The sequence below is a fragment of the Brassica oleracea genome, chromosome C4 (genome assembly GCF_000695525.1).
Source record: "Brassica oleracea var. oleracea cultivar TO1000 chromosome C4, BOL, whole genome shotgun sequence".
In the NCBI taxonomy this organism is placed as follows: domain Eukaryota; kingdom Viridiplantae; phylum Streptophyta; class Magnoliopsida; order Brassicales; family Brassicaceae; genus Brassica; species Brassica oleracea.
In genome coordinates, this window is record NC_027751.1 from 19,996,683 (window position 1) to 20,010,196 (window position 13,514).

Sequence of the window (13,514 nt, forward strand, 5' to 3'; positions counted from 1 at the left end):
TTTTTTTTTCAGACAGGTTTTGTTTTCACATGGTGGTACACGCATATCACAGCAACATCATCCAATATTTTGTGTGTGTGTATTTGAGGTCGATGACTCAATATGTTCGATCAGATTTTGGCATGGCCGATGGTAAAGAATAACCAACTATCATGTTTGAGGACGAAGCATATTCTGCCCAAGATCTTCATCACCCACGGATTGCAGAAAATTGGAAGTGTCCAAGGGACCTTCAATAATGTCCAAATCAGGGGGAGTAATGTGTGTTGTACTCTTTTTCCTTCAGCATGGTTTTGTCACAATTAGGTTTTCCTGGTAAGGTTTTAATGAGGCAACATTAAAGCACATTGCAAGCTCTAAATGGTTATGGCATCCAAGGGGGAGTATTATGAACCAGATTGTGGATGGCTCATAACCAAGATATTATACCATCGGCGGCCTAAGAAAGAGAGAGTCGGCCAGCTTTTTCTTTTCCTTATGTCTTTATATTTTCCTTTTCCTAGTTGGATTATGATTTGTACTCTTTCCATTTATCTATGACGGTGTAATTTTCTATATAAGGAACCTCTATGTTATGAATAAAGACAGACTTTTCCATTACTTTCACAACAGTGGATAGGTTTTAGGGATAGTTATTTTTTAGCAATCAAGAGATCGACTATACCTTTTAAAAGGAAAAAAAATTGTTATGTTTGTAAATTCTGGCTTTTATAAATATTTAACTTTCCTTTTCACCCGAAGATATTGTAAATATGGGAATTTCTAATGATCTTGTATATATTTTGTAATCATGTCTATTAAGAAGATCTTCTTAGTTGTGATTTTCAAAAAATAAGAAATTTTTTTTAGATATATTTAGTCTTTTTCTATGATTGATCAAGTAAGGCTCGTATGACGATGGAATAAGATGTGTGACTTGTACCATGTAAATGTAAGTATGATCCACTCAACTTATTGGAGAAACCTTGGTACCTTCTATAGAACAAAATATCAAAATTCAGTATTCCTTTGTCCTATTAACCATCCTAGTAATGCTTTGTTGCATTTAGGGTAGTATTGCAAGAAAAAACTCAATCAAGAAAATAAAGGCCACAAGTCTCAATTAAATTCGAAAAAGCATCAGAATTAACAAAACTAAATGATCAAACATCAAACTTAAAGAAAGAAATCATTAAACATAAGTTTAACCAACAAAGTTTATAAGAGAGATAGTTCAATGTTGCAAAGATAAAGTCTTAAATTGCAAAGAAACAAAGCATGGACTTTTAGTAACCATAAAACCATCACTTAAACACATCCTAGCCACATTTGGCTCACTTGGAATCTTCTGTCTCAACATTATCAGCAGCCCTTTTCACCTTCTCACCATCACATTCTTCAAAGCATGTGGAAGGATCATCCTCAGCAACTCCATTCTACAAAGTTTTCTGGGCGTCTGGTACAGTCACATTTTCTTCTAAATTTCCTTAAAGTTCTGGATCTTCTGGAGTGAGCACCATTGTCACAGTCAAACTTTGGGTCTTGCCAGTCAAATTGTGAGTTGATACCTTAACAATGAACTTGCGAGTCTGTCCTATGGTATTGATCAGAGCTTGAGGCACCGGAACCCAGTGATCATCTCCTACATTCTCATTGGCCTAACATACATTTACACGATTGTCACTATACATTTCAAACTATCTTGGGAAAATACAGTTTCAATTAACAAAGATATACAGGTTTGTAATTACCTCGAAATAACTATCAACCAACTCAGAAGCTTTCTTGCCAGTCAACTCCTGACCAGCATCACCAAGGAGCACAAAAAACACCTGATCACCATTGTCATACACAGATATCTTGGCTAGGTATCTGTGTCATGAGCAGTTTAATAATGAATGCATTGAAGTATGAGTATAAGTAAATCTGAACCACTTGCTGTGCAACACCAACAATATCACTTTTCCCACATTTTTTACACATTAGGGTGGTAGATCCTTTGGTTGCCTTAGTGTGGCACACACCACAGCCTATGTAATACCATCCTGAACCGTGCACAACATCACCAATGGTTGCTATGCCCTCAAACGAAGCAACCTGCAAAATGTTTTAACAATTATATGAGAAACTAAGAGTATCATAATGGATGTTTTATTCATTGGTACTGTACGACCTTGGTAGCATCCTGCTTCATATAGGAAAAGAGCTCGCCTATGGTCACTGTCTTAGTCTTAGTGACAACGTCTGCATCAACTTTGTTAGCAACAACTAAGTTTGAGTTCAACCTGAAGATAACGTCCAAACATCAGAAAATGATGGAATAACAACGAACAATATTTAAATACAGGAATGCTTACCAAGTGAGATAATCTTGGGTTGCTTGAACATCACTGTCCAAAAATACCCTTGTTGATGTCATAGAGGAGAGAGATAGGGCACCTATAACAGATCCAATGTTATAATACAGATGCAAAATTATAATGTAAAATGAGATTTAGAATTATGTATATCTCTAATACTTGTTATCCTAGAACCTATCGGTTTAATCGACTCTTAATTCCTCACAGACTTTTCAAATGTCTCATAGCTAATAAGCTCCAAATTCAATCAAATGCAGTTCTATTACTCAAAGCTAGATAACGAAAAAAGTTCTATGTAACTTCTTAAAACATAAGAAAAGTTGATAATACGAACCTCCAAAACGTTTCGGGTTTAAGGTGGTGACTAAAATAACACTTGCAGTTCCTCCAGATGCTTTAAATTTTTCACTAAAGTTAGAGGCAGCCTAGTCCCATAGGTACAGCTTCATCACCAGACCACTATAACATCCAAAAAACGTTGTTAAGAGAGACAATATATGATTATGAAAAAGATACAGATTAGCTTACTCATGTGTTTGAACATGAAGAAGAACTCGGCGGGATGAAGCTATCTCGGCATCATCTAGCACGAGCTATATCGGCATCATCTAGCACGATACTGTCATTGAGAACCTGCCCATTCACGAGTTTGATGTGACCAACATAATCTGCAAAATAAAACAATCAAACTTAGTGCTTTATATCTTATAAAACCACCAATGAAACCTAAATATCTAAGTCTGGATCAGAACATTATCCTAGCCAAACAATGCTGAATATATTAGATCGAATGAAAACACATCAACTAAGATTAGATTAAACATTATCCTATACAACAGTGAGAGCTTACCATAAAGATCCCCTCTCAAGTCGCAGGCAGCATCGAACTCCTCATATCCATGGAACTGGAAATGGTCCTCAGGGAAACAAACCGAACTGTCCTCTAGATCAGAGAGGACAGAAGTCGATGAGAATGTGATGGTACACTTGGTTCAGCCACCCGATACAAAGTCTTGTTATTAGACCCGAAAAAACTGTTAAGCCTGTAAATGCCACCAGCTTTCATGTGTGGCAAATAAGTATCTATCCTCCCAGCTGGGATGAAGCCCTGGATAACTGTTTCCTGTTATCAACAATAAAGAAATTAATTCAGAAAAGCTAGACAAAAAATTTTAGATAACAAAACACAAACATTAAAGATATTCAACCCGCAATGCATCAACAACAGGATTAAAGTTATGGTTATATCACCAATAGCAAACACTTGTTACGAATTCATTAAAAGAACAAAAGAATGGAACGATAAGTTTGAATCTAAAATGATTTAGTAGCATCTCGACTAAACAATTTTTAAACTAAAATGTAAAAAGGAATTCGGTTTATACCTCTTGGTCGATGAGAAGCATCTCGAGACCGATAAGCACCTTCGTCACAACATTTCGAGCTTCCCAAAAATGGATCAACCGAAACCTCAACTCGCCTTCATGAGGTCCGAATTTCACATCCTTGAAAGACATCACCTCCCCAGCTTTGGCGGAGACAATAGCTTTTCCCTTGGCGCCAGAGGAGACAGCGGCTTTGCCTCTTACGCCTGAAGAGACACCGGTCTTCGTACCTGCAGAGGAATATAAGCGTTGCCTTCATCAATGCGTTTGTATTATCTGTAGACTACACTATAACTATAATAAACAAAAAATTATATATATTGTTCATCTCATTGTCTTAAATCACGAAGCTTCAGACTCAATAATTTCTTTTGGTAATCAAACGGACTCTATAATTTCATAACGAAACGAACTATAATTAAAAATATATATATTGTTCATCTCATTGTTTTAAATCACAAAGCTTCAGACTCTATAATTTTTTTTTGGTAATCAAACTGACTCTATAATTTTGATAACGAAAAGATACGGGTTCTTACAGCTGGGGTTCTTCGAATTAGGTACGCCGATCGAGACGCCGGAAGAAACACCGGTCTTGCCGCTGGGTTTGGTCAGACCGGAGGAGACCGACGCTTCGCCTTTGGCTTTCTTCGAGTGGAAATCGTCGATCAAGAAGCCGAAAGAGACATAGGGTGTACCGGTGGGCTTGGGAAAGGAGTCAGCCTCGATGCCTTTTGGTTTCTCCGAGCGGGAATCACCAAATAACGTGGATTTTCCGTTGGAACTCATTGCAATTGCGATGTACTAATGAGAATATAGAACGAAGTTTGATCGAAATAAAACTCTGATCGAGAGTTTTATAACTAAAATCTAAATGATAAGAGCAGAGCGAATCCATAAATGAGAGTAAAGGGAGACGAAGTGGAGGATGTATTGATTGTTCCAGGATCAAATCGTGAAATGAAACGAAGAATAGGAAGAGCAAAGGGTCCCGAATCGATCGAGGAAATTAGGGTTTGAAGACCTGAGGAAGGGTGAGCTCGAGTCGGCATTTTCTCGGGTCTCCGTCTCTCAAATATGATGTGCTTCATGGCCCAAACTCATAACACGACAGATTTTAAAAACCCGCAAAGCCCAGCTGACGTGTCAAAACGTTATAACATGATTGGTCGATTATCTTGTCCGACGTAGACGTCCTATCTGATCAGTATATTTGCCTTTTATTACTTGTGTGATAGGCATATAAGGAAATTAAATTGTTTGAAAAAGTGATCGTAACCTAATATCATCTTTTTACTTATTGTGATTATAAAAAAATAGGAAAAAGAAAAGGTTTTAAGGGCAGGGGATTCGAACTTGAGATTCCTAACACATGGGAACACATACATGTCACTGAACCGAAGAGATTTCATTGTACTTTATGGCGTCTAGAAAGAGATGATAAGTTAATTATGAGGAGATGTGTGACAGCGGTAAGGCGGGGTTAGGTTAGCGGTGCCTGGTAAGATCGAGTTATGCCGAGTCTAGGCATAAGTGAATATGGTGAATGTAGGCAGACAGACAAGGGGCTCTTATGAGCTATAGGCGAGATATTCACGTAGGAGCTGGGGGATCGTAGCCTGATTTGGGCACCCACGCAGGAATGCTACGATGGAGGTGAGACCTTTTTGATCGTGCACTAGGTTCTAGAAACCTAGATGCTTGGTGTCGAGTCTGTCGAAACCATGTGTAGCAATAATTGAATTCATTGTATTGCTTTGATGTTGTGTTATCATTAACTGCAGTGCTTGATTGTCGGTGGCTAGTCAGTTCTCGTTAATTGCATTAGAAACATGACACATATTAGTTAATAGATGTTCATGTAAATAATATAATTTGTATAGTTTTTGATATATAAATTTTGTCCAGAGTGGCCATGAGGGTCTTTTTCATTTAACTGACAATTATCTGTGTTATATTTCGTTTAGTTTTTCTTAAAAAATCTGAAACGAAGCATATAAAGGAATCACCTGTCCGCAAAGATGGAGATATGGTAGTGACGATGTTGGAGATCTCACCAAAATCCCAAAAGCAAAGATACATGGCCGTTCACAGGGTATCAAATGAAAAGATAATGTTTCAAGAGATCTACTCTCCACAAAATCAAACATGAAAGAAAAATATTAGAGAATATAATAGGGCGTAAGATGAACGCAGCTCGACTTGTCATGGGAAAAAAAAAACGAGACAGGACACTTCAGGCCTTGCCACATCCGTAGGCTCAAGATCACTTTCACGCCTTTTCAGCTAAAACTCATGAAAAAACTTAGGTTCACCTCGAATCTTTAAATTCACCTCAATCTCTTATGAACAATGAATGTGCCACCTAAATTAATAATAAATTAAAATTTTTTTAAACAAATAAAACTAATAGAAAAAAATAATGACGTCAATTTTAATGACGGTAACGCCACTAACAAAACTCTAAATCATAAATTCTAAATCATAAACTCTAAATCTAAACCCTAACCCCTAGCTATACCCTATACCCTAAATTCTAAACCCAAACTCTAGACCCTAATCCCAAACCGTAAACCCTAAACTTAGACCCTAAACCCTAGACCCTATACCCTAAACCCAAACCCTAGATTCTAAACCTAAACTTAGACTCTAAACCCAAACCTCATACCCTAAAGGAACAACATCAACATTAACCCAAACTTTTAGGGTATAGAGTTTGGGTTTAGGGTTTACGAGTTGATCTCAAGGTCTAGGTTTGCGTTTAGGGCATAGGATTTGAGTTTAGAGTCTAGGGTTTGGGTTTAGGGTCTAGAGTTTGGGTTTAGGGTTTGGGTTTAGATTTAAGTTTTAAAGTTTAGAGTTTAGAATTTAGGGTCTAGGGCTTAGGTTTAGGGTTTGGATTTAGATTTAGGTTTTAGAGTTTAGAATTTAGGGTTTAGGTTTTAGTTAGCGGCGTTAGTATCTTTAAAATTGGCGTCATTAATTTTCTTTTACTTATTTTTTTTAAAAAATAATATTTTTAATTACTAATCTACATGGGAATTTGATTGGTGATAAGAGGTGTGGTGAATTTAAAGGTTCACCTTAGGGGTAAACCTAAGTTTTGTTCACCTTAGGGGTGAACCTAAGTTTTGTTCAAAATTCATGGTCTAAAGCCAAGTCCATAATCCCCTATATATTAATCCTGGAGTATTACAACATATTTTTGTAGACACGTGTCATCACGAGAATGATTCTTAGAATTGTTAGAAAAATAAGTTGGTCCATATAAACATATACTATGTTTTTATTAAAATAACTATCAAATTAATTAATAGTGTACAAAAGAATATTTTTTTCTTTCCTTGAATAAAAGCTACGGAATTACCTAATATGATTAACATATATATGACAATTAATGATTATAAATAATACATATTTGATAAAAAAAAAATTCTCACCTCTCTCTTTTTTGTTTAATTTTATACTATTAAAAGAAATAAAACACTCACATTAAGCATATAATAAAAACAATTATATTTTTTCTTATATGTTATATTTTAAATTTTTAAAAACGACTATAAATTACTAAAAATGGTAAAAGTCCCACATTAAAAATTTTATGATCAATGATTTAACTTTTTTTTGTTCAAGTAAGATAGAAATGATCATATATCATAGGGGTGGGCGTTCGGATACACGTTCGAGTTTGTATCGGATATTTCAGTATAAAGGTATAAAACCCGTTCGAGTATTTCTACACTTCGAGTCGGGTTCGGGTATATTATGTTTGGGTTCGGATATTTTGGGTAGGGTTCGGATATTTAAATTTTGAAGAAAAAATTAATAATTTTATCATTGTTTAAGGTTTTTGTATTTAAAATATATTTTAACTTAACTGCTTTTTTTTTTTAATTTTTAAAAGATTAAACTATTAATAGGTTTGGAGATAAAACTTTAAAAATAGAAAGACACTAATTTAGTTGTTGTTTTGAAATTTTAGATGCAACTTTTGTTAATGCAAGAAACAAGAACTTGATATGTATTTCAAGTGAGTAGCAAATGACTTTGTCCATAATTATATGTATATTATCTAATTTTGAGCAATAAGAATCATTAATATAAATATTTTGAATAAAATGAGAGAAATAAACTAGAAATATAGAGCTAAGTATACTTATGTTTGGTTATCTTCGGATATCCATTTGGGTTCGGATATTACCCGAACCGGTGAAATAAGTAATTTGTTTTGTTGTTTTAATTAGATGATTTTTAGACCGAGCTGGTGAATATATACTAGACAAACATTTATATTTCGAGTCTACACTTATATTCTATAACAGTTTGATATGTTAGATTTGAACACTCACCTGTTAATATAGTTTGCCGGTGACTTTTTTTTCAAAATTTTGATTCTTGGATATGTATATGGAGTGAAACTAAGTTTTACAGATGTCCATTTTTTTTTAATTGACACTTATGTAATTCACTGAATTCATAAAAGAAGTTTAAAAAAAACTTAACTCATTTCAATGAAACAAAGACGATAACGAAAGCACAATTCTATAGAAGTATAAAATGAAATAACTTATGGAGAGTCAATAGTAAACAAATCGAGAGCAGAAAGCCTAATCCCCTTTCGTCATTATACAATGTTGGCTATTTGGTTTTGGTGATTTGTGTCAGCCGCAAAACTTAATTTTATTTTGTGCATATGAAGTCTTAAAAATAATTAAAATGAGATGTAATATGTTAACTCTTCAACAACGAAGATATATTTAAGAGACCAACATTTGTATTCATCATTTTATAATCGATAAAGATTGTAATGTTGCAAAATGTTAATCATTTCATAAACAAACATTATTATAAGAACTCACTCCGTGGCGGTTATCATCTGGTATACTAATGTTTTGTATTCAATTCTGCTTTATAAATGTGTTGGTCGTTGAAAAAAAAAAAGGAAGTGTTGGTACTATTTGGGTAAAGAAAATTAGATTTGATTAAAGGAATGAAAAACGTATATCATAGACAAACACGCAATAGGGAAAGAGCTCGTCTCTTGCTCATAAGTCTTAAAATTATTATTATATATTATGTACATGTACCAAAGCATTCATTCATAGGCTCAAACCGCAACAAAGAGTTTTGTCTCTTCCTTTTCATGTTTTCTATGTACAAATCATGTTTCTTTTCATGGTTCAGATTCACAGTCGTCTCCTAAATACTCTTGAGTTGATCTTTTGAATTCAGCGAACTCACACCACACTCTCAAAGGAGACTCTGAGGTGAGAAGGGTACCTAGGCTTTGGGCTAGAAGAAGTGTTGGCAAGTCCTTGAAGCAACTTCACCACGTCGCTTACTTCATCCAGAAAGTACTTGGCTTTGCTCGGTTTTCTTCCCACCGTGCAAGCGAATACCTCTGTAGAGATTGACGATGATTGAGCCGAGAGAGTTGTTGTTATGCTCTCAAACATCTCTTCGTCTGACCTGTCATCCCCAATGCATACCACAAAATCCGGTGCATTCTCTTTTTCATGCATTCTACTTAGAACTTTCCCGGTGACAAGACCTTTGCTTACTCCCTGTTAGTTCACAGATCCCAGTTTACAACTATGCATAACCGAACTATATAAGGTTTGGAGATGCTTTCTCTCTATTAAAAGAAGATTAGGGTATTACCTGAGGCTTAACTTCAACGATTTGGTGACCTCTGTGAACCACAACGGGTTCATTTACAAGAACAGTTTCTAGATGGTCCAGTAGTTCCTTGGCTTGGCAAGAACCAAAGTCAGGGTCAGCATCTTGGTGATGCCACACTAGTGCACTCTCCTTCGCTTCTATGTTCGATCCATCAGTAGTTTCTGTATACAGTCTCATGATAGGTTCCACGATTTTCTTCCATTCGAGGTCATCAGAAAAGCCACTTGTTTCCCAGTCAGAAGAATTATTCCACCTGCATCACCAGACATTGCATTTTATGTTTGCACAAGACAATCAGAACAAAAACAAACCAGTTATGTTACCTTGTGAAGTAACCGTGTTCAGCTGCTATTCCGAGATTCACACACGGTGCAAGCCACTCGCTTAAAGAAACTTTCCCCCTCCCACTAACAATAAACACAGTGTTATCAGGATCACTACACAGTGTCTTCAACGCAGAGATCACATCAGCACTTGGTTCTTTTACAATCGAGGCCTCCGGAACTAAAGTACCGTCATAATCAAGAAATATTGCTCTCTTGCTCGATCTTCTATAAGCACTGACAGTTTGCTCAAGTGATAGCCTTCTGAAATTAGGAGAGAGAGCGATGAGCTTAAAACCTAAACCCCAACCAACGCCCCAGCACCGTTTACTGTAATGATCACGACACGCCCTCTCTAAATCCTGTGTAAAGCTTCGCGACCAATACGCCACGTCGTGTGTACTAATGTAGTGGTAGTGTTTCTTATGGCGCAGTTGCTTCTCAAAATCAGACATGGTGATAGCGGAATACATTGAATCAGCCACCGCATCAACGTCCCAAGGGTTGACCCTGATCGTGCCACTTAGAGACGGAGAGCAACCAATGAACTCAGACAGAACAAGCGTGCTTGTGCGAGGAGAGTCTTCACTTAGTCCCAGAGATTTATCCATTTCCGGAGTTCCCTGTCGACAAACAGTGTACTTGTACGGAACCAAGTTCATCCCATCCCTCACCGCGTTGACTATGCAGCATTCCGCCATGGCATAATAGGCAGACTTCTCAAACCGAGGAACAGGACGATCGATCAGAACCACCGGCTCATAACCAGGCGAGCCATAACGCTCGTTGATCCTATTAACAGTATAATAAGTCTCTTTCTTGGCTTCTTGAACGTCTTTACCTGATCCTCTAGCTGGGTTGACAATCTGAATGAGAACTAGTTTCCCTAGCATGCTAGGATATTGCTGAAGGAGGTGTTCAAAGGCCAAAATCTTTAGACTCAGACCTTTGAATATATCCATGTCATCAACACCGAGTATCACCTTCTTACCGTGATACTTTTCTTGGATCTCTTTCAGTTTTTCAGCTGTAGCAGGAAGATTCAAAACGGATTCAAGCCTTCCCATTTGAATACCTATAGGAAGAATCTTGAGGAAAACTGTACGGCCCAAGTAGTCAAGAGCAATATGCCCTCTCTTGGATTCATACTCCAACCCAAGCATTCTACAGCAGCATGACAAGAAATGCCGCGCATAATCAAAGGTGTGGAAACCAATTAAATCACAGTTTAGGAGGCCCCTTAGAAGCTCCTCTCGAACAGGTAAGGTTCGATAAATTTCAGAAGAAGGGAATGGGCTGTGGAGGAAGAAACCAAGCTTAACCCTGTGGAAACGCCTCCTCAGAAACGTTGGGAGAAGCATTAAATGATAGTCATGAATCCAGATATAATCTTCCTCCAGATTAATCACACCCATCACCTTATCTGCAAATATTTTGTTGGCAGAAACATACGCCTGCCAAAGACTACGATCAAAGCGTTCGCCATGATCAGGGCACATGGGTAACATGTAGTGGAACAATGGCCATAGCTGCTGTTTACAAAACCCCAGATAGAATTTTTTATGCACATCTTGTGGGATGAAAGTGGAAACGCAACTGAACTCCTCAAAAAGCGTTTGGGAAACCTCGTCTTGCTCACTAACATCAACATCTGACTTGAGTGATCCGACATAAATGACTTCAGTCTCTGGAGAAAAACCATCCTTGAGATGTAACATGGGAGAATCATTGTCCAGGCTGAATTTCCACTGCCCAGTCTCTGAATCCTTTTTACCATTCAAAGGAAGAAAATTGGCCACAATGATTTTGCGCTCGCGGCAAGGTAAGGAGATGGCATCTGAATCAGCACCACTTATCCCATATCCATCAGAGATGATCCCAGGAACTGTCATCACTCTTGGAAGAGCTCTGGGAGTGTGAGGGATGTCCAAAAGATCCCCAGAAGCCAAGTCTAAGAGGTTTCCAAATGATTTTGAACCCATTATTGGAACAAAAGATCATAAAAGGTAGATAGATACTCCCAATCTGAAAAGAGGATCCCAAAGAACTAAATCAGCATCTTTAACAAATGGAGCATATTGAGTCGCAACATCAATCAAACTAAATCAGACAAATACACTAGAGACAAGACAAGTGTTATGTAAAGGGCAAAACAGGTGGGAGGTGTGATCTTTTCACGGGAACAAGGGCAGAGAACAGGTTCAGGGGAACAAAGAAGTGTCGGAAAAACTCTCACAGGTCAAAAGAAAACTGCACAGGATGTTTAACTAATTCATGAGAAGTGATAAACACAATCAGGTTCATACTCAAAAAAAAAAAAAAAAGTCAAAAGTCTTTAAAGAGTAGGGTTTCGAACATCAAGCTAGGGATGCTAATCATCTTCTGTATAATTCGCTAAAGCAAATTAAGAACACGACCAGAGATCTCAAATCCCTAGGGCACGTTTACTCAGAACCCATATGATCAGCACAGATCAGCAGACAAAAGAAGCGATTCAACAGTTAATTAGGTCAGATCAGAAGAGAAAACAAACAAACGAAAAAATTTAAATTAAACTTAAAAGAAGAGGGTAAGAACAAAGTCAAAAGCTGCTTGCTTACCAAAGGAAAGTCACACCCAAAAAAAAAAAAAAAAAAAAGAATCACCGGCGTTCACCGTTAGAGAGAGTTAGCTCCGTTGAAGTTCTCCGTCACCGGCGTTCGATCTGAAGGAAGAGAGAGGAAATGGAATCGGAGGGATGGGATATTCCGTGGGAGACAGCACGAGAGAGACTATACGCATTTGTATTCTTTATTATGCCATTTCATCTTTTAAAGTTGGATAAGTTGGACAGACTCTTTATTTTTATTTTTTTTTTGTCTCTTTGTGGACATTTTCTAATCTTGGATTAGATAAGATATCAATAGCAAGTTTGCTACGTCGTCGTCGTCGTCGCCGAGGCTTGTTACCTGCATTTTCCTTCCGGTTAATCCACACTTCCGTACTTTTACCTCATGGCTTAGTTTTGTTTTACCTTAGTTTCTTCAACTGCCTATTACTAGTCTACATCAGTTTAAATGGTTCGATCTTTCATATTAAAACAAGGGAAATCGTAAAAAGATACCACATTTATAATATTTTTATTCATGTTTACGCTAATCATTTTAGCGAAAGTTAAAAGCACATCTATAACCTAAGGTTAACTAATCTAGATTTAGGGTTTACATTTGAGGGGTGAGATAAAGCTTTTAGAATGTGAAATTTAGAATATTAATAAATATATAAATAAATACTTTAAAAAATATAAAAAAATTTAAAAATAGTTCCAAAAATAATTTTCGATTTTCAAAAAGAAATTTTGAAAAAAACAAATTTAAAAAAGATTTAAAAAATTTATTAAAAAGATTGAATTTAAAACATTTTAAATTTAAATTTTTTTATAAAATTAAATGTTGGACCCAATTTTGGGTAATACCTTAACGGGCCGCGATCAAAGACATGGGCCTTAGGGAGCCGAAGCTCATAGCAAATGATCGAGTTCGAAGAAGAGTCGTCGAGGTCGTCGGAGATCGCTGAACAAGAGACGAAGATCTCGGAGTCGTTACGAAGATCACGGGATCGACTTACTATAAAGGAGGAAGGAGGAACACGGAGGGAGACACGTTGAAAACCCTAGAGAGAGCTACACACATACATCGACCTTGTTTTCTCTTGTTTTTAGATCCTTTCTTTTACCGATCTCACTTGTGTAATTCGATCTAGTTCAACTTATTGTATTTGATCTTATTCATCAATAAATTCCATTT

General features: G+C 36.7%; 1 protein-coding gene across 2 annotated transcripts; it reads right to left on the reverse strand.

The window, feature by feature from the left end:
- Positions 1-8,776: 8,776 nt before the first annotated feature.
- Positions 8,777-12,548, reverse strand: LOC106342114 (probable alpha,alpha-trehalose-phosphate synthase [UDP-forming] 10). Of its 2 annotated transcripts, none has more exons than XM_013780952.1 (4): positions 12,330-12,548; positions 9,730-11,754; positions 9,386-9,659; positions 8,777-9,288 (listed from the first exon to the last, which is right to left on the reverse strand). In XM_013780952.1, exons 2-4 carry the CDS (start codon positions 11,709-11,711, stop codon positions 8,962-8,964), a joined length of 2,583 nt encoding a protein of 860 aa, XP_013636406.1. In that variant the 5' UTR covers positions 11,712-11,754; positions 12,330-12,548; the 3' UTR covers positions 8,777-8,961. The 2 variants fall into 2 exon arrangements, with proteins under 2 accessions (XP_013636406.1, XP_013636408.1); XM_013780954.1 differs by having other exon boundaries at positions 12,385-12,541.
- Between the last annotated feature and the right edge of the window lie 966 nt (positions 12,549-13,514).